We start from the raw sequence: 27785 nt of genomic DNA, 5'->3' as shown, positions 1-27785 counted from the left end.
TCCACTAATCTACCAACTCGGAACACATTAGCATTCTAAACTCATCTCAATCCAGTCTTCCATTTTTTAATTTCATTTTTTTATTCAATAGGTATTAGAAGCATGTGTGACTCTTTTCAGGGCTGCCTATTTCACTATGAAAGTAAGCCCCCCGAGGCTGATGAGGCTCCAGACTAGCTGTCTCAAGGGAATCGCAAATTCTGCCACCATTCGAATTGGCTAACTTCAAACATTCTATACTTGAGATTCACAGCTTTAAATGGAATATCATAAAAAGGGCAAGTGTTTGAGAGGAACCTCAAAATATGCGCATGGATCAAAGACGAGGGTCCAACAGACATGGTCCTTCCTGGACCAAAGCAATAATGGACTGCTGAATCTGGAAAGTCTAATTGAAAACAGTAGACAGTAGCAGCAGCAGCATCTATTGGTCCCAATTGATCAGGTTCACTGGTGGGAACAACAGATGGAGAATTGGTCTGCCGGAGTCAAGGAGTCTGTCCTCCTCCTCCACCTCCATCTTGGATTGCTATATATTGACTTCTGTGTTATACAGATTACCACTGTCAACATCACCTTTAACCTTCCCATCACGCAGATCAGGTGTCGTGATGGCCACTTGGTGCAGTACTGGACCTGGCTGAAGTGAAGGGGTTAATGTTCCTGATCAGCTTCTGTTGAAAGTTCAGTCTATGTCACTTTCAGCTTTCCAGCTCTTGAATCAGGCTTTAAATGGTCTTGGTGTGGTCTTTGAATCTGGTATTGCAGAAGTGAAGTGGTTAATGTTCCGAATCGGCTCTGGCTGATGTTGAAGTGTTGCTTCCTTATGGGAGAACACTGGCAGGAGGATACAACCTTGTGGGTGTCTTTCTCCTAACAGGTCTGACCTTGCAGACTGGAACTTGGTTCTCTTGGTGCTCAATTAACTTGTTTTCTCCAATGCCATGTATGCAGATCATGCTGATATATCATGGAATCTACCTTAGACAGACATCAGATGAGCTGTTAGATTATAGAGTTGCTTTCTAAATGTTGTCTGAAAGTGAATGACTGGATTTGGACCAGACAAACCAGTGGTTGCCAGATGACGGCAGGTTGTACCAAGTCTGGACCAAACAAACAAGCCAGACATCACAACCAATGATCCAGATGACAGCAGCCTTGACTGAGTCAAGGCCAGACAAACTGATATCTGACATCCAGGGGTGTATCATGATACTATGGCAACAATGTTTGAACCTGATGCTATTTATAACCAACTGGGTAAACCTAAAGAATCTGCATATGCTATCATATTATCCATGTTTTTTTTCACCATTAGAACTTGTAACGCAATATATGTATCGTGATATCAATCAATCAATCGTTTATTCAGTAGCATGGCCACATAGCCTAGAGTCGGATATCGTGATACAGGGGTTATAAATCTTTGATTTGTATCATTGGCCGTGAATCAGCTCAGAGTGTAATAGTGGAGATATCCATGTTGAACTGCAAAATCAGCTGAATAAAGAATAAAGGCATAGCATTAGCACATGCTAGTACAAGCACATGCACCATGCACGCATGCATATATAGCAAGGACGCATGCATGCATGCCCATGGCATGGATTGAATAACCTAGCTTGTGACATTTAAGCCCATTGCTCCTCACCTGATTACCTTGTTGCACTCAACAATATTCCAGCATTGTTGACAATCCAGTGACTGATGTCAAGAGCATCGTTCTACACAACTGGGGTACCATGACATGCACCAACTGAGACATTCTGATTTAAAACATCCCATAGCACATTGCTGAAATCTAACCCATCACTCTCACCTTCATGTTTCTTCAGCTTCGGTGATACGACAACAACAGGCTTGGGCTCAATTTTCGGGTGGATGAAATAATCTGCTTCTTCACCATAGAGACGATACAGTTGTTGGTGGTGCCATGGCAACGAGTCAAGGTCAGAACTTGTTGCAGATTGGTTCAGGTCAACATCATCGTCATCCTCAACTTCCAACTCTCGCATGGGTGACTTTGGCAATGTGGGCGACCTTGACACATGAGAGCGATGGCGACGACGCTGCTCTGACGTTGGAGTGTGGCGACCGTCATCGGAGCTGCTCTCTCTCGGTGTTCGTCTCTGTTTCGCTGCAGCCTTCCGGTCATCAGCTGTGGGTAAAGGTAGAAGTTGTTAAAGGGAGTGAGTGAGTGAGCATGTAAATGAGTTGGGCTTAACATTTCTTTTAGCAATATTCCATCCATAGTGAAAATGTTGGGGCTATCTTCACTACTGTTAACTGGTAGAACTGTAATAGTATTAACCCAACTTAAAGGCTTCTCAATCATTGTAATACTTAGTTTAGTTTTATGCCACTTTCAGCAATATTCCACAATATCACAGCAGGGGACACCGATATGGGCTTTACACACTGTACCCATGTGGGGAATCGAACCCAGGCCTTAACCACTAGGCTACCCAAGTTTGATTATAAATTCTAACGCATAATGTTAAATTCATAACTAATCATGATTATCTAAACTGCTATGCATACTATCGACAATGCCATTAGCGTTTTCAATTTCTGTTGCTGTAGTGTAATCGTAGGGCAAAGAATTACAAAACATTGATATTCAGTTTATCGTTCCACTCCTCATGTGACTTAAGGAACACCAAAAGACCTGACATACTGTACTAATATGGGGATCCCAGGTCTCCGTCGCAACAAATTACAGCTGTAACCATAGGGCTACCAACTGCTGAAACACTCAGAGAAGGATCAGGACTTTCAGAACAAATATCTTTATCGATTATTAATACACCTTTAGGCCAGACCAATTATATTTCTTGTTTTATGGATCCGCCAGTCATATTTTTTCAAGAATAAGGAAAAAAAATAATAAAATTTCCCTACTCAAAACTAAAATCTTAATGTTTTTATGGGCCTTACAAGAATTTTTTTTGTTGTTGTTTTTGCCCCATATACACTTTATATATTGCCATAAGTAAAATAATTTTGTATTTTAAAGGAATATTACTTTGGTGATTTTTTAACTTTTGTATTTTTCCTCCTGCCTTTAGGTTTTCTGAGGACAAAAATCTGTGAAACAAGAAATAAAATTGGTCTGGCCTTTAAAAAAAACAACGGAAAAAATGAATCACTTGCCAACTCCCCAGAATCAAGTTGTCATGTCTTGTGGACAACGTAATTTGAAATTGTATATCAGTATTGAATATTATTGTAGAGCACAACAAAAATAGTTAAATCCATCTCTAATTCAGACTATATGTTCTCTTTCTAAAAGGAGACAGGAAATTTACAATTCGAGTAAAAAAGGGCTGATCTATCACAGCCAGCAACGCCAGAGGCTATTGTTAATGTTGCACCTGACAAGCTCCTCAAAGGGGTCTCCTGCTGCCTTCACACCTTACGTGCTGTTACCAGTCTGAGTGTGACCGAACGGATTCACTAGAACAGTGCAACAACTCCATCACGCTGTGTCTTCCCAACACAGGACTTGATAAACAGTCTACCCCACAGGGCACTCGACGTTAAAACTCTGAAATATTGCAAACATCAGGGTCTTGTCATAACACCTTATCGGGGAATACTGTGCATTCTTGTTTCGGCGTTGTTCACTGGGTTGGTTAAGTGGCAACATCATGGGCCACTGGGGTTGTTGACGGGGACCATGCCGTCACTGACAAGATAATGTGACATGGTTTAACTCAGTGGTCCTTCCACTTGTGACTTTAGCAATGAGATTGTCGTTGGTCTGTGTTTTATGATATGTGTAGCACTCAGACTGTCGTAGGTCTATGTTAAGGTATGCGAGATATGACTGGCATATCACTCAGATTGTCGTAGGTCTATGTCAGGTATGCGAGATATGACCTGCATATCACTCAGACTGTCGTAGGTCTATGTTAGGTATGCGAGATATGGCCTGCATATCACTCAGACTGTCGTAGGTCTATGTCAGGTATGCGAGATATGACCGGCATATCTCAGACTGTCGGAGGTCTATGTTAAGGTATGCAAGATATGACCTGTGTAGCACTAAGACTGTCGTAGGTCTATGTTACGGTATGCGAGATATCACCGGCATATCACTCAGATTGTCGTAGGTTTATGTTACGGTATGCGAGATATAACCTGCATAGTACTAAAACTGTCGTAGGTCTATGTTAGGTATGCGAGATATGACCTGCATATCACTCAGACTGTCGTAGGTCTATGTTACGGTATGCGAGATATGACCTGCATAGCACTCAGACTGTCGTAGGTCTATGTTAGGTATGCAAGATATGACCTGTGTAGCACTAAGACTGTCGTAGGTCTATGTCTAGGTATGCGAGATATGACCTGTATCACTCAGATTGTCGTAGGTTTATATGCGAGATATGACCTGTGTAGCACTAAGACTGTCGTAGGTCTATGTTAGGTATGCGAGATATGACCTGCATAGCACTAAGACTGTCGTAGGTCTATGTTAGGTATGCGAGATATGACCTGCATATCACTCAGACTGTCGTAGGTCTATGTTAGGTATGCGAGATATGACCTGCATATCACTAAGACTGTCGTAGGTCTATGTTAGGTATGCGAGATATGACCTGCATAGCACTAAGACTGTCGTAGGTCTATGTTAGGTATGCGAGATATGACCTGCGTAGCACTAAGACAGACCAATGACGGAGTTTTATGACGTGTAGCACTAAGACAGACCAATGACAGAGTTTTATGACGTGTAGCACTAAGGCTGTCATAAGTCTATGTAAAAAGGAATTTATGACAAGCATAGGAATAAGAAAGATGTTAATTTATGGGATTTATGATATGCGAAGCAGTAAGACTGTCGTAGGTCTATGTTTGAGCATAGGATTTATGATATGCGTAGCACTAACGCTGTCGTAAGTCAAAGTTGAAGTATGGCTTTCATACATGAGTAACACTAAGGCTATCCTAGGCCTATTGTAAGGTGTGGAACATACGACATTGGTAAATTTTAGACTGTCGTAAATCTATACTAAAGAAAACGGTTTACGATATGCATAGCATATTTGTTAGGAAACACTAAGTGTCAGTGACTTGTTTTGCAGAACAAAGCCTTTAAAAAGTTATGACGAGTTGACATGTCAATTACATACACATGACATAATATCATGCACATGTAATAAATCCTGATATACTTTATAGTCTCTCACACTGGCCTGTATTTCCCAGGCTATTAATTTAAATATTCCTGTTTAATGATTTATTGTACCCAGAGTGAGTCAACGTGTTCTGTTGCTGGGAGATACTGATACAGGGCACAGTAGGACTTCCTCACAGGAGAAGTCTCTCAACTGTCAGCTTATCTCATTGCCTCTGTGACATGATCTTTCTCTTGACAACTAAATATTTCACCTCACTGTCACCAAGTGGCTCCTGGAGAAGTTGATGTTTGGCAACCAGATAGATTCTTTATGGCTGTTGGATAAATACATGTTTGGTAACCAGATAAATTATCAATGGCTCCTGAGAAATAGATGTTTGGCAACCAGATAAATTATCATTGGCTCTTGGAGAAATAAATGTTTGGTAAGATGAATTAGTAATTACTATCTACCAGGTTCAACATATTATTCATGACCTTTACACAACTTTCAAATTGGCTGTTTTGGAGGAACATGCCACATGTATAGAGTTACCTCCCTTAGCATAACCAGGATACATATAATCTTTAACCTCATTGTCTTGTCTGATTTTGACATAAGAATCAGTCACATTAGCTGTGCTTTGTAGAAAAACATGCCTAAAGGGTCTATGCAGAGTTAGCTCCCTTAGCTGTACAAGGATACACTGGGCGTGGTTTAAATAAAGTGGCATCACAGTTGACTTTGCTCCTCTACTGTTACAACTGACATTCATCAGCCACTTACAGTGATTCAGCTATACTGCTGAATGGTTCATCAAGACATTTGTGAGGTAACACATTGTAACTGACACAAAGTCCTGTTGTCATGATATACAAAGAGTTCCACGAGGTTGAGGACATAAACTTACATTCTCTCAAATGACATATCAAAATTTACAGGAGACATTTACTACTCTGGTGAAACCCACAAGCACAGTTTCGAGCTATCTACGCAGGAACCACAATCGGGTGTGAACCGAGATACGAATCTTGGATCAAGGATTACTGGCATGCGGAAAGGACCTGAATGGTGACACTTGCGAGGGAGTGCGGTTATTTGGCACTATATTACAGCTGGAATTGGTAGAAATTTTGACTGACTGAATTTGGTTTTACGCCGCTTTAAGCAATATTCCAGCAACATCACGGCGGGGGACACCAGAAATGGGCTTCACACATTGTACCCATGTGGGGATTCGAACCCGGGTCTTCGGCGTGACGAGCCAACGCTTTAACCACTAGGCTACCCCACTGCCCCAGGTAGAAATTTTGGACCCAGGTACCCGATGTAGCATTATCCAACCCGACCCATCTGATCCGGGATACCCGTACTTAGCTTTATCTAAAGTTAATTGACTTACTTATGGAGCAGTCATGATACCAGAAAAAGTGGCGTTTTGTCACATTTTGAACTAAATTCCATAACTCAGAAAACTAGCTTACTATGAGTGAGTGAGTTTAGTTTTATGCTGCTGGATTGTTCCAGATTCCATTGCTTAAATGTCACTATCAAATACAGTAAAGTATGCTTATAATGAACATACAGGTATAACAAACTGTTGTTTTTTGCTCCAGCCACACGCTGTATGGTGGGTGGTACCAGTTGAAGGTTGGTGGTACAGGTTGGGGGTGGTTGGTGGGTGGTACCAGTTGAAGGTTGGTGGTACAGGTTGGGGGTGGGTGGTACCAGGTGAAGGTTTTTTTGCTCCAGCCACATGCTGTATGTTTAAGTTGAAGTGCACATAAGAAGCTATAATTACTGGTCTCCTCAAATTCATTGTGATCATAGTTACTCAGGTCTCAATTTTAAGAAGTGAGTGAGTGAGTGAGTGAATGAGTGAGTGAGTTTAGTTTTACGACGATAATTTAGCAACATTCCAGCAATATCATGGCGGGAGACACTAGGAATTGGGCTGCACACTTTGTACCCATGTTGGGAATCGGGCTGCACACTTTATGAGCTTAACACTTTGTAGGCTACCCCAAATCAGCACTAGGCTACCCCCAAATCAGCACTAGGCTCTCAAATCAGCACTAGGCTACCCCCAAATCAGCACTAGGCACTACCCCCAAATCAGCACTAGGCTACCCCCAAATCAGCACTAGAAATCAGCACTAGGCTACCCCTAAATCAGCACTAGGCTACCCCCAAATCAGCACTAGGCTACCCCCAAATCAGCACTAGGCTACCCCCAATAATTCCTACAACCACCACTGTCCAAGACGTCTGCCTTCCTCAGCAACAGTCCAGGTACAGAAAGCAAAGCCCTTCCATATGTCAAATCCTCCTCTGTACAAATCTGGCTTCACTTATCTTACATGGCTGAGGAATATCAAAAACATTTCTGCCTTTTTTTCACCAAATATCTGTCCTATTCTCTTTAAGCCGTTGATTACTGAGTGACAGCTGCCCTTGTAGAATCAGATGAACTATTTCGTGAGATATTATCCATCAGCAGTGTCAAAGACACGGATTCTTTTGAAGTGAAAACTTCTCATTTTCACAGTCGATTTCATGTCTGATCACACATGTATTGGGAGCCTGCTAGATTGGTATTTAACTAGGATGTGAATTTGAAATAGTTTAGTCAGGCATTAAGAAGATATTAAAAATTTCCTTTTAACTAGGCACGATATCCATCTACTTCAGACGTAGTGGAGTGGAAAATGTTTTCATGGCCATGTTATCTTATCGTGATTTGTGCTGTATGTGGAATATGTCCACTGAGTGGGTTCAAACTCACAAGAGTGAGTGAATGAGTGAGTTTAGTTTTACGCTAATTTTAGCAATATTTCAGCAATATCACAGTGGGGGACACCAGAAATGGGCTTCACACATTGTACCCATGTGGGGAATCGAACCCGGTTCTTCAGAGTGACGAGCGAACGCTTTAACTACTACGCTACCCCACTGTCCGAGTGAGTGAGTGAGTTTGATGCCAAGTTACAGCACACCAACTTTGCAAGTAATGGGTGGGTGAGAATACCACTTCCTTCTCCTGTATACGACATACCACTGTGACCTGGCACTGTATCTATTTCTACACATACCAAATACCACAGTGAAGTGGTGACACATAATCCCTTTGGATTACCTAAAATATCCCAGTCGCTGTAACACCTGCTTAACTGATTTTCTAAAACTGTAGTAGTTATATAATGATGGTTCTGGACCACTTCCTCTTATAGGCTTATTTCTATGTAATTCCGCTCCCAACGCCTAGTATAAAATAGTGATTTTCGAGCAGAGACATCATTCGATGTACAACCGAGCTTCGCCAGCCTAGACCCATTTTCGCTAGGGCCAGCCATTTTTTCAGCAACTACAAATCAACTACTGACTAGACCTCCACATGCCGAGTGGAGTTTCCTTTATTGGGGGTCTCGGAAACTCCCAACACGTCGAGGTCTAATCAGTGGTTTATGCGCGTGTGTCCGTACGTGTAAGTCATGATGCTGTTGACGGCGATCCACTGTTTGGTATCCATGGGTGACAAGGAGGTCTTGTTGAGAGTGATTCCATAGATGTTGTGTTTATCGCTTCTCAGCGCATTCATTCGGTGTTTGAACGTTTTATTCTTGAACAGAGCTTGTTTGAAGAGGCCGTGCTTGATGTGTTGTTTCACCACGTATTTCTTGACCCCTTCCGGATCTCACCGTTGTCGGCTTTCAGGATGGAATACGGCGTGTCCCCGCGCATTCGTCCTTCATCTTGATGTGTAGGGCGTGGTCTTGGGGGTAATCGCTGGTATCGTACAAGTGTCTGTGTTTCGCCATGTCCTCATACACGTCCTTGGTGCGTATATTCAACAACAAGGAATCGGTGTATCGATGGGTGATGGCGAAGGTTTCATTGGCTTTGGCCAAACTGTCGAGCGACGACAGGAGGAACTGAGCGCTATCGATAAACTGCACAGACGAGCGAGAACGAGATGTATTTTTCCATGTTGTTGGGGATACACTTGATATCAACGCCGACCTTCGAGATGGCCTGCATGATCAGGTGGGCATCGTACTCTCTCACTGATACCTTCACCATTCCCCATCGATACACCAATTCCTTGTTGTTGAGTATACGCACCGAGGGCGTGTATGAGGACATGGCGAAACACAGACACTTGTACGATACCAGCGATTACCCCCAAGACCACGCCCTACACAGCACGACCAATAAAATGGTCCTCTGCAAGATGAAGGACGAATGCGCGGGGACACCCATCGCTGAATACGTCGGATTGAGACCCAAGAATGTATTGAAAGCCAACAACGGTGAGATCCGAAAGGGGTCAAGAAATACATGGTGAAACAACACATCAAGCATGCCCTCTTCAAACAAGCTGTTCAAGAATAAAACGTTCAAACACCAAATGAACGTGCTGAGAAGCAATAAACACAACATCTATGGAATCACTCTCAACAAGACCTCCTTGTCGCCCATGGATACCAAACAGTGGATCGCCGTCAACAGCGTCACGACTTACGTGTACGGACACACGCGCATAAACCACTGATTAGACCTCGACGCGTTGGGAGTTTCCGAGACTCCCAATAAAGGAAACTCCACTCGGCATGTGGAGGTCTAGTCAGTAGTTGATTTGTAGTTGCTGAAAAAATGGCTGGCCCTAGTGAAAATGGGTCTAGGCTGGCGAGCTCGGTTGTACATCGAATGATGTCTCTGCTCGAAAATCACTATTTTATACTAGGCACTGGGAGCGGAATTACGTAGAAATAAGCCTATAAGAGGAAGTGGTCCAGAACCATCATTAAATAACAACTACTGATGATAAGTACCCAATAAATCCCAGTCACTGCTTAACAACTGATACTCTAAAAGTGATGACAAATACTCCACACATCCCACAATGCAACACCTGCTTAACAGCTGACACTCTAAAAGTGATGACAAATACTCCATATATCCCACAATGCAACACTTGCTTAACAACTGATACTCTAAAAATGATGACAACTTCTCCAGACATCCCACAATGCAACACTTGCTTAACAACTGATATTCTAAAATTGATGACAAATACCAACAGATCAAAGCCGAGCATTGCCTGACTGAAATCAATAACAGGAAGTAGACGTCAGCACTTTCAAAGTTGAAAACACAAATACGAACTTCTTTCGCCAGCTTGCACCACCTGGTGGTGAGCAAAACTCCAAGTGTGGTATACATAATATTGAGTTACAGCAAAACCTCTCCCTAAGTGAGTTAAGTTGAATGCTGCAGAAGCCCTATACTTCTCCTCAGCTAGGGAATTGTTCAGCAGAGAGATTTGAAAAGTCGACTTCATTATACAGCGTTCCTGCAACCTTGCTGTAAGATGAAGGCCAGCAAAAACAGAAGACCAATGTGTTGAAATTGGACGCAGACCGGTTTTTCATACCGTCAGACCAAGGGATGGGAGATCAATGCTCTATCTCACGATTGCTGAAGGCTTTTCATTAAATACTATTGATTCTGTTGGCTCGGCATTAAATAGCTGGAAATAATTCAGCTATATTCACGGGAACTAACATAATTCAAATGCATTTTCAGGGCTTACAAAACAGTTGAAGTTACCGTCCAATAACATGTCAAATTAAACACAAAGTATTGCTTGGTTCTGGTAACAAAACTCATTGTAAGTAATCAGATCGAAAATCTTAATTGATACAAGCACTAAACCCACTATTTTACATCTTTGTTGTATGGTAGGATGGTTGGTGGGTGGTACCAGTTGAAGGTTGGTGGTACAGGTTGGGGATGGTTGGTGGGTGGTACCAGTTGAAGGTGGGTGGTACAGGTTGGGGATGGTTGGTGGGTGGTACCAATTGAACGTTGGTGGTACAGGTTGGGGATGGTTGGTGGGTGGTACCAGTTAAAGGTTGGTGGTACAGGTTGGGGATGGTTGGTGGGTGGTACCAGTTGAAGGTTGGTGGTACAGGTTGGAGGTGGGTGGTACCAGTTGAAGGTAAGTGGTACAGATTGGAGGTGGTTGGTACCAGTTGATGGTTGGTGGTACAGGTTAGGGATGGTCGGTGGGTGGTTGGTACACATTGAGGGTGGGTGGTACAGGTTGGGGATGTTTGGTGGGCGGTACCAGTTGAAGGTTGGTGGTACAGGTTGGAGGTGGGTGGTACCAGTTGAAGGTTGGTGGTACAGGTTGGGGATGGGTGGTACCAGTTGAAGGTAGGTGGTACAGGTTGGGGATGGTCGGTGGACGGGTCGGTCGTACACATTGAGGGTGGGTGGTACAGGTTGGGGATGGTCGGTGGGTGGTACCAGTTGAAGGTAGGTGGTACAGGTTGGGGGTGGTTGGTGGGTGGTACCAGTTGAATGTTGGTGGTACAGGTTGGGGATGGTTGGTGGGTGGTAACAGTTGAACGTTGGTGGTACAGGTTGGGGATGGTTGGTGGGTGGTACCAGTTGAAGGTTGGTGGTACAGGTTGGGGATGGTGGGTGGCACACATTGAGGGTGGGTGGTACAGGTTGGGGATGGTCGGTGGGTGGTACCAGTTGAAGGTTGGTGGTACAGGTTGGGGATGGTTGGTGGGTGGTCCCAGTTTAAGGTTGGTGGTACAGGTTGGGGATGGTTGGTGGGTGGTACCAGTTTAAGGTTGGTGGTACAGGCTGGGGATGGGTTGTGGTACAGGCTGGGGATGGTCAATGGGTGGTACCAGTTGAAGGTTGGTGGTACAGGTTGGGGATGGTCAATGGGTGGTAACAGTTGAAGGTTGGTGGTACAGGTTGGGGATGGTTGGTGGGTGGTACCAGTTGAAGGTTGGTGGTACAGGTTGGGGATGGTTGGTGGGTGTACCAGTTGAAGGTTGGTGGTACAGGTTGACCAAGTCTAGCCAAGCTTCTGGTAAAAGAACATCTAAAGTCTCTGATTCAATGGTGTTTGTCCTCTGGGTGAATGTAGTAAAGTAATCTTTAAATATTCTTCCACCAATAGTCACTTCATGCAACAATCGCCTCCAGTTGTATCCCGAGATTTACATAAACCATGGGCCGTGGGAGTCCAGTGTGAGAAGGGCCGTTTGTGTAAACTGTTACACTATATTCACAGACATGCTTTTCATGGACCTCGAGTATTTGAGTCGCAGAACCATCATATCCATTCAACAGGAGTTAAAGAACACTTCTTTTCATAGGACTATTGATAATCTGTCATGGCTGTTGGGTTTTGCAGCACAGAGCTTTCCAGTTGTGGGTGTTCCATAATTTGTTATGAGTGGTATATCGTCCTGTCACTTGTCCTCCTGGAGTGAGTGAATGAGTTTGGTCTTACGCCGCTTTTAATAATATTCCAGCAATACCACGGCGGAAACACCAGAAATGGGCTTCACAAATTGTGCCCATGTGGGGAATGGAACCAGGGTCTTTCGGCGTGATGAGTGAACGCTTTAACCATTCGGCTACCCCACCGCCCCAGACCGGTGTTCACATTAAGGGGGATCCTTGAGTTTTGCACCTGTAGCATTTGAGTGAGTGAGTTTATTTTTACACCACCCTCAGCAATATTTCAACTATATGGCGGCGGTCTGTAAATAATCAACAGCATGAGCGTCGATCTACGCAATTGGGATACGATGACATGTGACAACCAAATCAGCGAGCCTGACCACCTGATCCCATTAATCGCCTCTTATGACAAATATGCGTTACTGAAGATCAATTCTAACCCAGACCTTTACGAGTTGTAGCATTTGACACTCCAACTTTTGAATTTTCAATATTATAGCTGAGTGAGTGAGTGAGTTGACTTTTTACGATACTTCTAGCAATATTCCAGCAATATCACGACAGGGGACACCAGAAATGGGTGTCTCACATTGTACCCATGTGGGGAATCAAACTCGGGTCTTCGGCGTGACGAGTTAACGCTTTAACCACTGGGCTACCCCACTAACCCTATTATAGCTGTGACAAGGACCCTTTGACACTGACCATATATAACAGACATTAGTACAACTTAGCATGAGTCATAATAAACCAAACATCCTTGCTCCTACATTTGCTGAGGCAGCAATTTGCTGCTTTCTTATTCTCAAATGACAAAAATGATCATATTTCTGTATTAATATATGGATGATCATACAGAATAAACATCTTTTATAAATATATTAAACTGCCGTGAGGGAAGGAGTAGACACTGTGTCTCTTACTGTCTAGAAAACCAAACAGACTGTGTAGAGGGAGGGCAACCTGTTGATAGAACAGCAAAAAAGGTTGCTTTGTAGAAGTGATCAGTTCACAGAAGTCCTCTCTTTAGGACGCCTTTTGCTGTTTCATCAACTGGACATCCTCCCCTTGCTTCTGATTTAACCATACAGTGGTGTGACTGTTGATTCATTGTGTAAGCTGAGCAGTTTTAGCTAACAGGAGGTGGTCAAATAAAGTGGTACAAATCTGTACTACTTCAGCAACCCATGCTTGTCGTGAGAGGTGACTAACGGGATCGGGTGGTCAGGCTCGCTGAGATGGTTGTTACATGTCATTGTATCCTAATTGCATATAATGATGCTCATGAGGTCAATCACTGGATTGTCTGGTCCAGACTTGATTATTTACAGACCGTTGTTGCAGTTCAAAGGGTACCTTTGACATAAGGTAATTGTTTTAATTCCATTTAGGTCTGCAAGAGATTCCATCACTGTTAAGAACACCTGATGGTCTATCAGCATAATTATCGTACTGTTTAGATCATGTGATGTTGTTTTAAAATAATTATCATACTGTTTAGAACATGTGATGGTGCATTGAAATAACTATCATACTGTTTAGACCATGTGATGGTGCATAAAAATAATTTTCATACTGTTTAGAACATGTGATGGTGTATTAAACTAATTATCATACTGTTTAGATCATGTGTTGGTGCATAAAAATAATTATCATACTGTTTAGAACATGTGATGGTGTATTAAACTAATTATCATACTGTTTAGATCATGTGTTGGTGCATAAAAATAATTATCATACTGTTTAGAACATGTGATGGTGCATTAAAATAATTATTATACTGTTTAGATCATGTGATGGTGCATTAAAATAATTATCATACTATTTAGACCATGTGATGGTGTATTAAAATAATTATCATACTGTTTAGACCATGTGATGGTGCATTAAAATAATTATCATACTGTTTAGACCATGTGATGGTGCATTAAAATAATTATCATACTGTTTCGATCATGTGATGGTGCATTAAAATAATTATCATACTGTTTAGACCATGTGATGGTGCATTAAAATAATTATCATACTGTCTTCAGAGCTACAGATATCCCAATAATTAACATCCTAACACTACTAGTCCATCACTGTTTCCAAGCAGCACAAAATCTCTAATCAATCAAATGAAAATTAGTAACATTTGTCCTTGTATTTAAAAAATTGTCTTTATCAAATTTCTGTACATTTTTATGAGCTAAAACACACGACAACTAATTCTCAAATAATTAAAGCTGATAATTAGGTTCCAGGTCAGGTTGTAGTGTATGTACATTGGTAAATAATTCCGACTCATTCAACCATAGATTGTGATAAATCTACCCTATTTGGACAATGGACATATTTACCGAAGTAAGTGATGGCTGTCATCTCCAGTACATAAAACCATAGTGCATTATGTACACGAACCTTGCGACCTGCTGCTTGACAATTACCTATTCTTATCTACATTCACTCGTCATCTCTAGCGAAGCCATTGTTGGCAGAACCGCACTCACTCTCCTTATAAAAGCCAGTCCACCCTACAAGGTATGATATATCGACATCAGTGGGAACTGTCGTCAGTAGACCTACACAGTTCCACACGGTCGATACATGCCCGTCTATCTTTGCCAATACTTACAATTTTCGGCCATAAATGAACATCAACAAATTGTGTGTCTTGTCACACTCAGCAAACTGTTTCTCATTTCAAGAAATAAAAAGAATAAAAATCTTGTTACCCCCATGAAGCACCACCTATTACACCCAATAATGATTAAATTCCGTTTTGAAGTCACTTAGAGCATGATTCAACCAGTAAGAATTTACTAATTAAAACCACAAAATATATATATAATCTTATTCATAAGCTTCTTTTGATTCCAAGGTGCATTCAGTTTAAATCATGTGAAATTTTTAATATCATTTGACTTAGACATACCAGCATTGCTTCCCACAATAACAAATAGAAATACAAATGTCAAGATGTGCACGGCCCAGCAAGTTCAACCCACCCTTCAATTAACCATTCATATATACTTCTCAAGATTTGTTTAATCTGTTAAAGCAATTTTGATTGATGTAAGTGGTTGAACCCTGCATAGAAACCAGGACAAAAGGGACAAGCCTGCTCCAATACCTGTTATCATTCAGAAGGAAGAAATTGTGTCAACAAACAGCACAGCTGAAGAGGGAAGAGTTGACAGATTAATTCCCAGGGTGTGTGGGTGTGTCGAACAGTGACAAACCAGTGGTTCAACACACCAGCCTGACCTTCAACTTCTCATATAGTGGGATCTATGTCTGCCAGGGCGGTGGGTTAGCCCAGTGGTTAAAGCGTTCGCTCGTCACCAAACCTCACTTACTCATTAAGGCTGAGAGAGAGAATGATTCACTGGCTGTGCTAAAAGTGGTGTAAAACCATACTAACTCACTCACTCGTCTGTGACTACCATAATTCCATGCTGTATCCCTATCAGGAAGCTACATGTTATAACACTCGTCACATATCTCCCTTATTCAATACAGCATACCTCCGTCGGAGAGACAAGCGGTATGACATGTATATCTATGCTCACCACATAGCACATGGTGGTGGGAACTATGCTGAATATTTTCCACATATTCATCAACTTCTTATACAGTAGGTTGTACGTCTGCCAAGGCGGTGGGGTAGCCTAGTGGTTAAAGTCATGAAGATTCGGGTTCAATTCACATGAGTACAATGTGTGAAGCCCATTTCTGGTATCCCCTGCCATAATATTGCTGGAATATTGCTAAAAGCGGCATAAAACCATAGTCACTCACTCCCTCATCTGTGACTACCATAATTCCATGCAGCATCCCCATCAGGAAAGGGGCAGTGGGGTAGCCCAGTGGTTAAAGCGTTCGCTCGTCACGCCGAAGACCCAGGTTCGATTCCCCACATGGGTACAATGTGTGAAGCCCATTTCTGGTGTCCCCCGCTGTGATGTTGCTGGAATATTTCTAAAAGCGGCGTAAATCTAAACTCACTCCCTCCCATCAGGAAACTACGTTAAGGACATTGTCACATATAATCCTTGTTCTATACAGCATACCTTGGGTCAGTGTTCACAACATAGCACATCGTAGTGGGAACTATGCTGAATATTTTCCACATATTCATCATTCTATCAAAAAGATGCTATGCAACATTGCTCATAATTCATTCTTCTTTAGGACATACAGGATATATACAGCATATATTCCCTGTGGCATAGCTTTGAGGCAATGAAATGTGGAATGACAAGAGGATCTCCATTATAAAATACCAGAAGATGCAATTTTTCAGATTTTTTTCTAAGCATGGAGTAAAGAAGTTATTCTGTTCTCTTCTAATCCTGAGTAAGAATTATTGGACTGACTGGTCCCTGTAGAGGGGAAGATTCCACAGGATAATTGAGTGAGTGAGTTTAGTTTTACGCCGCTTTTAGCAATATTCCAGTAGTATCAGGGCAGGGAACACCAGAAATGGGCTTCACACATCGTACCCAGGTAGGTCCACAGAATGCAGAAGCCTTGATATTGGACTGTTCTTTATGCTGGGGAAAATTTACAGCTCCTTGAGCGATGATATTGTTTCTCCTTTGATGGTATCAAGTTTGAAACATGTTATGTATATTGAGGCAGTTCCAGGATTTTGAAAAAAGGGGTCGCTCAAGAATTGTCTGTGTGTAGAGAAAGGTTTTCAACTGTTTATGTTTTATGATTGAAATCACTTACAAATCAGAAACATTTATTCATTGGCTGGGGAAGAGTAACAAGTAATAGTTGGCTAAAAACATGGTCAATATGAAAGTACTGGTTCCATGCTATGAAAGAAGTGTTTAAACTGTATATTAATGACATGAGTTCTGAAGCTACTGTTAACTTTACTGACAATATATTTGTCTGATTTGAGTCTCATAATGAAATGTCACACTAACAAGAGAAGCATTTAACTGTAAAATATTTTAGAGGTAAAATCAATATATAGACCTTATTTAACTTGAGTGAGTTATTGAGTTAGTGAGAAAGAGCTAGAGAAACGGACAGTGAGAGAGACAAAGAGAGAGAAAGAGAGAGACGAGAGAGAGAGTGAGACAGACAGAGAGAAAGAGAGAGACAGACAGAGAGAGAAGAGAGTGAGACAGACAGAGAAAGAGAGTGAGACAGACAGAAAGAGAGTGAGACAGACAGAGAGACAGAGAAAGAGAGAGACGAGAGAGAGTGAGAGAGAGATAGTAAGTACAGGAGGATGAGTGAAGGAATAACATTACAGTAGTCCTCTATCACAAGTGATACGTTATCAGTTGTATCGCTCTCTTGGGATGTTTATACAATTATAAACCTGTGAACTCTGGACCCTAGACTGACACCAGTCTTCTCAACGACCTGCTGAATATAATAAGAATATAACACTCTCAATCAGGAATGGCTCTCTTAGATCTGAGTTCATCTAAACACTTGTCAGCCAAAGACAATACTTGATGGCGGGCGGTGGGGTAGCCTAGTGGTTAAAGCATTTGCCCGTCGTGCTGACGACCCAGGTTGGGTACAACGTATAAAGCCTATTTCTGGTGTCTCCCCGCTGTGATATTGCTGGAATATTGCTAAAAACCAAACTCATTCACTCACTCACTCACTCAAAACTTGATGGACAATACTGAAGTTAGAAACATCTACTTTTATCTTTTAATGCCCAGTGTATGCTCAGCAAATATTCAGTAAATTAATTCAAGGTGCAGAGAGAATGTTTATGCTAGGTTCACACTGTCATACGATTCGTTAGGAATGCCACGATTGGCCATTCATAACTGATCATGGAATTTCTCTGAAATTTCTGGTTTGGATACGAGGTGATGCCAGTCGATACGTTTTGATACGATTTGTTGCGCTTGGATGCGCTTTTGTCACGATCTGATCTCCTGTTCAGATACGATAACATATGTTGTGATAGGATTGTCCCTATCAACTCCACGATTGGGTCGCGATCTGGTACGTTCATCACGAACCGATGCACACTGTTACGATAGGATACAATTGTGGTCGTGATTTCTTTCACGATCACGATCGAGGTGATGACGATTTGAGCTACGATTGGACCCTGACGGGTATATATATACAGCCTGACTGACCATGGACTTCACTGTTTCTTGAACTTCGACAGAGTGAACACTACAACCCACAACCACGATTGATTCCGATCACCACAATTTGGAAGCACAATTAGACGTGATATGTTGTGCTTTGTTACGATTCAATGCGATGATTTCTATTGACAATTAATCGTAGAAAATTTTTGAACTGTCCAAAATTTGTCTATGATCAACACAATGGCCACGACTGACCTCACGATCTGATAAGATCTGATAGGATCACCATGATTATTCCACGATTAAGACCACGATTTCAGTCTTGGCGCGAAATCATGATAGTGCGAACATAGCGTTATCTATACATGCACAGAATAAAGTAAACTAGGGTTGTAATGAGCACAAGGGGAGCACAAAGTTTGGGTTGTTATAATCGTAGTTTGTAACACGTAGTTTCATTAAAACATACTTTATTATGCATGTACATTGTTTAATCCAGTACAGACAGGGCATAGCTGATACTCCCCTCCCACCAAAATGCAGTTTGTTATATCTGTCAGTTTGTTATATGTGTGGGGCAGTGGGGTAGCCTAGTGGTTTAAGCGTTCGCTTGTCGTGTCGAAGACCTGGATTCGATTTCTCACATGGGTACAATATGTGAAGCCCATTTCTGGTGCTCCCCTGCTGTGATATTGCCGAAATACTCAGGGGTGGAAATAACTTTAAAATTGCTAGTGTACTCCGGAACAGTGGCACATGTAAAATCACTTGCCCTGATAATTTTTCCACTATACCAGCCGTTATCTTGTTCATTTGTTCAATAAACAATATAATTAACATTGGAAAGTCAACTGGACACTGGTACAGAGTGATATACAAATTTGCTTGCCCAACAGAAAAACCACTGGACTCGGACGTCGGGCAATGGGTTATTTCCATCCCTGAAACTGCTGGAATAGCGGCGTAAAACCATGCTCATTCACTCACTCACTGCTATATGTGTGTCTGGTCATAAAGGCTATAAAGGTAGTGAATAAGGTTTGTCATTTTTTATCAATATACCCAGATAAATAAATATATAGAATTATACAGATACCTAACTTTCCAGCCTGAAGATTTCTCTGAAGATTATCAAGCCAGATTCATCTACTGTGAGTCATTTACATAAAGAAAAGTTCACAAGATCAAGCAATATTTCTATAAAACAAACATTATCAATTGATCCCTGACCAATGGGCATGTTGACAGCATGTAGCCCCTGGCGATGCCCTTAAGGACACTTGGCCATGAATCCTCACAGGTATTCCTTGAATTCAATTCATAAAAGGCAGAATGGTGGATGAACGAGAAAACCCAGCCAAACATTTCCTAAATACTGTAGTTAATCTACAACACGTCTGTCTCAGAAGTTACCTCTGATAACAATCTGAAAGAATTAAAAGCATAATAAACGTCCATTTCATGACTGTCAAGGGTCAGAAGTTTACAAGAAGGACATTACGATGTTTTACTTTTACTTCAAAGAGCTCCTTGGAAGAAATCACAAGGCTGTTTTTTTCAAAGCTTTTTGCTGCTGCGAGGAGGAGGGTCGTAAAAGTGTTCGGAGGAAGACGTGTACTGGGTTGTACATTAATGTGGGAGTTTATCGTGTGTGGGCAAAAGGAATTGAGGCAAAAAACTTTACGATCTGGTTACAATCTTGTTGATCTCACCTCACCATAACGCAACTGACGTGAGAACTGTGCGCAGTGCACGTGACATACCCAGGGTACCACCTGAGGGAGGCTGAGATCATACACCTCACACTCTACTTGTCATAGTTTATAACTTCTTCCTGGGGTGCATATATCCTTTTCTAACAGGGCAAAATGGCTAACTGTGCAAAATGGCAGACCTCCCCTAAAAGGGCTAAAAGGCAGACCTCTCTTAACAGGACGAAACAGCAGACCTCTCCTAAAAGGGCAAAACAGAAGACCTCTACAAAATGGCAGACCTCTGCAAAATAGCAGATATCTCATAACAGGGAATAAATAGCAGATCTCTCCTAACAGGGCAAAATGGCAGACCTTTCCTAACAGTGCTAAACAACAGTCCCTTCCTAACAGGGCAAAATGGCAGACCTTTCCTAACAGTGCTAAACAACAGTCCCTTCCTAACAGGCCAAAATAGCAGACCTTTCCTAACAGTGCTAAACAAGTCCTCTCCTAACAGGACAAAACAGAAAGACGTCTGCAAAGCGGCAGGCCTCACCTAACAGGGCAAAAAGGCGGAACCCTCCTAACAGGACAAAATGGCAGAATTTACCTCACAGGGCAAAAAGGTGTCCCTTTAAGTGGCCTAACAAGGCAAATAGGTAGACCCAGCTTAACAGGGCAAAAAGGCATGAAATATTACATCCGATATTTTAACAGCTCTACATTGGAAATTTACATCACTTGGCACCATTTTCATATTTTTCATAATACTACACCCAGTTTACTAGACTAGATATTTGGGCTAGATCCTGAAGTCACAGAGTGACATCTATGATTATTCAGATATGTTAGTTTTCTGCTTATGAATACAAAACACCTTCGGGGATTTTGACAAATGTTTGTTGAAAGTAGAGTTAGACAAATAAGATCACATTTCTGAACATGCATTAAACCTTCGCCTTCTTTTAAAAATAATCTGAAGTAAAATAAGTCTTGAAATCTTTTAAACTGTCCAGGTGATTTATTGTCAGTTATTTTATCCAGACAAAGCCAGAACTAAACAGCGATGGTGAGAGAATGAGTGAGGTGGTGGGTGAGTGAGTATAGTTTTACACTGCTTTCAGCAATATCCCATCACAATGGGGTACACCAGTACCACATTACATGGGACTGTGGGGTAGCCTAGTGGTTAAAGCGTCTGCTCGTTACACTGAAGACCTGGGTTCTATTCCCCACCTGAGTACAATGTGTGAAGCCCATTTCTGATGCTCCCCGCCATGATATTGCTTCAATAGTGCTAAAAGCGGCGTAAAACCATACTCACTCACACATTACACTCATGTGAGAAATCAAACCCAGGTCTCCGACATATTCATTAACCACTGGGCTACCCCACTGCCCTGATGGTGTGAGATGAAACATTGACAGGTTCATTATGTCTACATTAATACCAACAGACAGGTAGTGGAGTTACCTGTCTCTACCTGTCAGCCAGGTAGATCTCAGGTGTAAACGTCAGATCACCTGTTGGGAGGCAGTTGTCACACACCTGATAACATGAATCACGCACACAACTCAAAGCTATTCCTTACGTACTCAGATGTAATTTTAAATACCATGGACTTTGAACATATGCTTGATAGGAGCCAGAGGGTAATGCATACTATCTCCCTGACAACAAGCTATTTTACAAATCTATTTTTGTCGGCTTTTCTTGCTGTGATGATGTTTTAGATGATGAGGCTGTGCGGTTGAAGGGAAAGACAGGACTTTATAACCCACAGGTACTTTGTGCCTCAATATGGCACTGCCCAGAGAGGTGACGCAGCAACATTAAGCAATAACAGTTGTAATGAAGCAGTGAGGGCATCACCACCTATAACTACTTTGTGACTCGATCTGAAAACTAGACTGAGGTGAACTAGCAACATTAAGTTATGCCTATATCAGGGATGTAACAGAACCTGAAACATGTACTGCCCCAACAGGGATATCATATAACGAGAACCTGATATCCTTTTAAGCTCTAAGTGAGTGAGTGAATGAGAGTGAATGAGTGAGTATGGTTTAACGCCATGTTTAGCAATATTCCAGCAATATCACATCAGGGGACACCAGAAATGGGCTTCACACATTGTACCCATGTGGGGAATCAAACCCGGGTCTTCGGTGCGATGAGCAAAAGCTTTAACCACTAGGATACCCCACAGCCCCCCATTTATCCCCAAGGAAAACTTAACATAATACAAATAGACCTACTCTTAGTCTTTTAAAATATATAATTTTAAAAAAAATCACTGAAAACTGAATAGGAGCCCCAGTGCTCAATGCCCATGCTGCTGATCACTGGACTGTCTGGTCCAGACTCGATTATTACAGACCACGACATATAGCTGGAATGTTGCATTAAACAACAACAAACATACATCCTACCAGGTACCCATATACTACTGGGTGAACAGAGACATAGTTTGAACAGTCTCATCCAGCTACTTTATGCCATCAATGCTGCTCAACTTTCTGAAAACCAATTCTAACCCGGATCTTCACAACAATATATGCAGCAAAATATTGTCGTTGCCTAGACAACCAATCAGATCATCCAGCCCATTGTTCAACAAAGAAGACAACAATGCTTTCAGAATGTACACAAATTCTGTTTGACGGTGTGCATCATCACGACATGACCTGGCAGACATATAACCAACATTCCCTAAGTAACCGTAATCCCATAACGCCCTGCGGTTTATACGTACATTATCACACCCCTCCAGCCAATCACTCCATCTGACTTTTGTTTTATCTGGCCCTGAATCACTCAGCCATAGGCTATGTACAATATTCATATAGCATGTTTGCAGCTCACATATGTATTTGTTGACTGATCAAATGGCGACCAGATAGATATGAGTCACGCTGGTGTTTGATCTTAATGGCTGGTCTCAAGCTCTTACACCTGTGGAAATCACAGATCCCTAGATAGGGGTCAAGTGTCAGATCCACCAAGGACGTTATTCCTTTCCCAGCAAATGCTCCGGCCCATGGGTCAATCGGGCAAATACTGTCGGAAACTGAATGATTCTGATAACATTCCTGTATTGGCCATTTGGTGACCACTACAATCAGAGCATCAGCTTCCTTCTTGTGACGATATTAAAGGATTACAAACACATCAGTTTTCGTAACGGTTCATGATTTTTTTCAAATGACCCATCACTATGTTCAAGTTTACACAGTAATATATCAGATTTGGTTCACTGGGTCGTGTTCGCTTGCATTGATGTTCACAGCCAGAAACATCTGGAGATGGCTAAACAATGTAACAAAGATGTTGCTTAGGTGACGTCTGCAGATTACCAGAACGTCAATCCTGTATCCATACACAAACAGTTGAAATGGACCAAAAGGTGAATCCCCTTGGATGTAGAGGATCTGAATGAATGTGTATGAGAGAATGCTTATCTTAATTTGATATCTCTTATAATTATTTTCAATATGTAGGCATTAAAAATACAATTTATAGTTGAAAGCTTCATGAATGACCTTCCAATGAGCCTAGTGGTTAAAGCGTTCGCTCGTCACGCTGAAGTCCTGGGTTCGATTCCACACATGGGTACAATGGCTGAAGCCCATTCCTGGTGCCCCGGCCGTGATATTGCTGGAATATTGCTAAAAGCGTTGTAAAACTAAACTCCCAAACTCACCTTCCAATGTGACACTTGGGGAGATCCATAGCTGCTTTTAACTAAATGCATTAAAGTGTCTGTGGACTTGTACTTGTTGAAAAATAATGTATTCAATGTTTTACATTTCTCGGAGACCCTTATAAAATTATTTTGAATCTTGGAACTTAATTTTTGAATCTAGAAACCCTACAAATGGAGGTTTTGAGTCCCTAGACAAATAACCCTAACAAATCTGTGATGCTGTACCACTTTATATTTTACTGCAGGTGAAACAAAAGTGGCATTTTCACTGAATTATGAAATGAAATATCTTTCAAAACTTCAAACAGCGTATGTATAATGTAAAGATTATTTTCATTATTCATAATAAAGTGTATTTCTAATGCATCAGTGGCATGCTCTTCCAGGCAGGGACACAAGTACCATCTTTTAATGTCTTTTTTGTATGACATGCTGTTGGGTCAAGCCACCGACCGTCTGCTCCCTGATACAGACGTTCTATCCACTACCACACAGAGGCGGTCTGTTTCAGTGGATTTCCAATAAGAGCCCATTTGAAACTCCAGTTAAATTTCGAACCGAGACTTAAATAAGCACCCTAAAAAGACCTATAGAAACAAACATTTATAGAATACTAGGCTCTCTAGCATTCGCTTTTGAAAGCTTGGTGTGGGTGGGCAACGCTTCCAGAAATTTCTATAGACACACAGGAGGAGACAGACGTTTTCATCGTGCCATCAATTCCCAGAATGCTTCTGTTGGAACCCCACAGACCTGGAGAATTCTTAGAGGTGCAAGTAAAATGGCATGTAAGTCATGTGAGTGCACACAGAACTATTTTGGTTGGCAGTTTCAGCAATTACTTTTATTTAAATATAATCTGATGGCTCAACACTTTCAATATTTGTTCTTTGGAACCTCCTCATGATTTTTTCTATTTTTATTTATTTATTGGGGGTGGTTAGCGATTTTCTTATCAGTAACAGGTTATATAGCTACTTCATTACATACCTTACCTAAAATAGCTTACAAAAAACAAGCAAATCAAAGCCCCTGTTAACTTGAAGCTCTGCAAAGGAAAAACGTGAGATCAATAACATCTAGCGATTGATCTTCCCATCTGGATGATCTATTACCATCTGTCATGAGAAAAATTCAAATCTTTCTGTCTTCAAAACAATACATTTCCTCTTTCATAAATGAAATGATAAAAGCAACACCAAAAAATCCAAACAAATATTTTATTGTGCCAATGGTTGAACAAAATCAGTGTTTAAGTCTCTTGGTATTTAACCTTCAGGTGACGTAAAAGGTTAAAGATGCAAAATGTTCATGCTTAGATTTCAAAGCCTTCCAAACTTAATTTAAATTTCACGAAACCTGCTAAGCATGGAGACCAGTGAGTCGAGCTGGAGCGGCTTGACGAAATCCACGTCTGACTTGATGGACGATTTGTAAGTTTTCTTTAATTGAGCGAGTAACCTAGCGATGGAGGGGTCACGCTGGTTATGGAGCTGCTGTCACGGAAACCAGTTGTTACCTAACATGGGAATATTGAGACAGCTGCTTGCATTATGCTATCACATTCTCCATCAGCAATCACTCCAGCAGCGTAGTCGCCGATGTTGCACTCCGTGTCCTTACCGGGTGCAATGACAAGTCAATAATGTATTGGATTCCCGTTTCTCTAAATCAATGTTCATCGGCTACAGTGGGTGCCGGCAATTAAGTCAAGGCCTCCGACATGAAATGTGAATATACCAGCCAATATTCCCATTGCACAAAACTGTCACGTAAATAGGTTTATTTTGTACCTTTTTTTCACAGAAAACAATTATTGTTTGGATACAAGATGAAAACCAGTCCCTTTCACCGATTCATGCTAAGCGTAGATTTCAATATGGCTGTTTAAGTGGCCAACCTACTTTTCATTGGTTTATTTTCTAAACATTAAATGTACGGCATCGATTCTCTATACGGAACTATGAGAAAGCCTACATCTTAAAGTAATGCATTTAACAGATCCAATACTGTGAACAATTCAAGTAAAAGTCATATCAATTATAATATTTATTTGTATGAGCTTGGAATTAATGCCAATATAATAAATGAGAACAGACCATTATTCATGTGAGAAATGTGAATAAATTACTGATAATGCATCAATATCTGACAATCAAATGCTGGATTTGAAACCTTTAATTGTCTGAGCTCCAGACATGCTGTACTTGTATCAAACATGCAAACTAAATCAACATGACTGAGTTAGTTCTGAGCTAGTTCCAAAACCTTGTGTTCCTCATGATAAAGAAGTTGACATCCATAAAACTCGCTTCCTCACTTCTGAGATGTTTGGTTACAAATATGCAACTTAATACAACAATAGTACAACACTACTTTGTATAATTACCAAAAGTATCCTTTATCTTATGTCCCCAACCCTGATATTGTTGGAATATTGCTAAATGCTGCGTAAAACCTAATACCCATGAACATACGGGTTAGAATTTAGACTTGGTTGACACATGTCATCGCATCCCTATTGCGTAGAACGATGCTGATGCTGTTGATCACTGGATGCTCATGATGTCACTCACTGGACTGATTATATGGTTACTGGCATGCCACTAAATTATCAATGGTCTGTATTTGGCTGCTATTGGTACTACTTGCCCAGCAACTATGTGTGCATGTTGCTCATCTTGTTACTATGCCTTATAACATCTGCATGAGGCCGATCTTGTTACTACTTACAACTATCTGCTTGAAGTTGAACTTGCTACTGTTTGCCTGAGAAATGTGTATGGCTTATCATATTGTATGAAGAAAAACTGTACTCATGTCCAAATAACATATAGTGCCAACCAACACTTGCACGTGACTGCAATAACGATTGAATCTGACTCGCCCAATTGTCCAAATGTAACTTACCTAAAGACTGCCAAAATGTTACTTACCTCATGACTGCTTGTATGTGACTTTCCTAACAAGTTCTTGACTGAATTACCTAACAGCTCAAACGTGACTGACTTGGACTGCTTGGATGTGACTTACCTAACGACTGCTTGCAGATCTCCAGTAGAGCTTCCTCTTTAGCCTGCTTCTTGCTGCGGTCATTTTCTTTTTTGCTGAAATAGATCACACTGGCTTATTATGTCAATTACCATGCAAAGCTGAAGATTTCATGTGACACTGCTTCCTAACTAGCATAATGAGACAAATCAGTTGCCTGTGGAGGAGACCACAAGATGGAGGACAGATCGACATAACGACCAGGAACTAGGATCACTTCATTTCCTAAATCTTAAATTTTGTCAGTCATGTCCCATTTTAATTGAGTGTTTGACAGATCTGATATGGAGTAAATGTCTTGCTCTCAGTTAGTATTATAAACAGTTTTGTTTGTTGGTTGTTTAACGCTGCACTCAGCAATATTCAAGCTACATGGAGGTGATCTGTAAATAATCCAGTGCTCAACAGCATGAGCATCAATCTATACTATTGGGTTATATCTTCTAAAGTGGAAGAAGATGTTTCTTTTAGAGGTATCTAATGGCTATCTAAGGTGTGTGGTGTGACAATTTGTCAGATGTAGACTGTTTTAGGGCAATGAATTTTTTTTGGACTTTTTGAACAGTATCACAACACAGAACAGTTCACAGTGTCACAGCTGATGTAGCACCAATATTTCAACATAAACATACAAATATCTGTCTGGACTGATATATATTGTGAATGAATTAATTTGAATATCAACCTGGAATATAATATATTGCTGAGGAATAACATGAATATCACTGTGGAATGTGATACATTGTCAAGGAGATAACTTGAATATCAACCTGGAATATGATATATTGTCAAGGAGATGACTTGAATATCAACCTGGAATATGATATATTGTCAAGGAGATGACTTGAATATCAACCT

The 27785-nt window shown here is 41.2% G+C and overlaps 1 protein-coding gene and 1 long non-coding RNA gene across 5 annotated transcripts in view; one reads left to right on the top strand and one right to left on the bottom strand.

Moving 5' to 3' along the window:
• LOC124280200 overlaps positions 1–27785 on the bottom strand; it is a 143514-nt gene that overhangs the window by 20674 nt on the left and 95055 nt on the right. For all 4 annotated transcript variants that reach the window (XM_046716094.1, XM_046716097.1, XM_046716093.1 and 1 more), the window contains exons 3-4: positions 26910–26983; positions 1823–2161 (exon numbers count right to left, since the gene is read on the bottom strand). In XM_046716094.1, the coding sequence (XP_046572050.1) occupies positions 1823–2161; positions 26910–26983 (413 nt within the window). The remainder of the gene's footprint in view (positions 1–1822; positions 2162–26909; positions 26984–27785) is intronic.
• On the top strand, positions 2824–8693 carry LOC124280202. The gene is made up of 3 exons (XR_006899613.1): positions 2824–3032; positions 3796–3798; positions 8683–8693. It is a non-coding gene; the product is annotated as an uncharacterized LOC124280202 (long non-coding RNA).

The sequence above is a fragment of the Haliotis rubra genome, unplaced genomic scaffold (genome assembly GCF_003918875.1).
Source record: "Haliotis rubra isolate DU_JTF1 unplaced genomic scaffold, ASM391887v1 Scf262, whole genome shotgun sequence".
Lineage (NCBI taxonomy): Eukaryota > Metazoa > Mollusca > Gastropoda > Lepetellida > Haliotidae > Haliotis > Haliotis rubra.
This window is presented reverse-complemented; position numbering and strand designations above follow the sequence as displayed.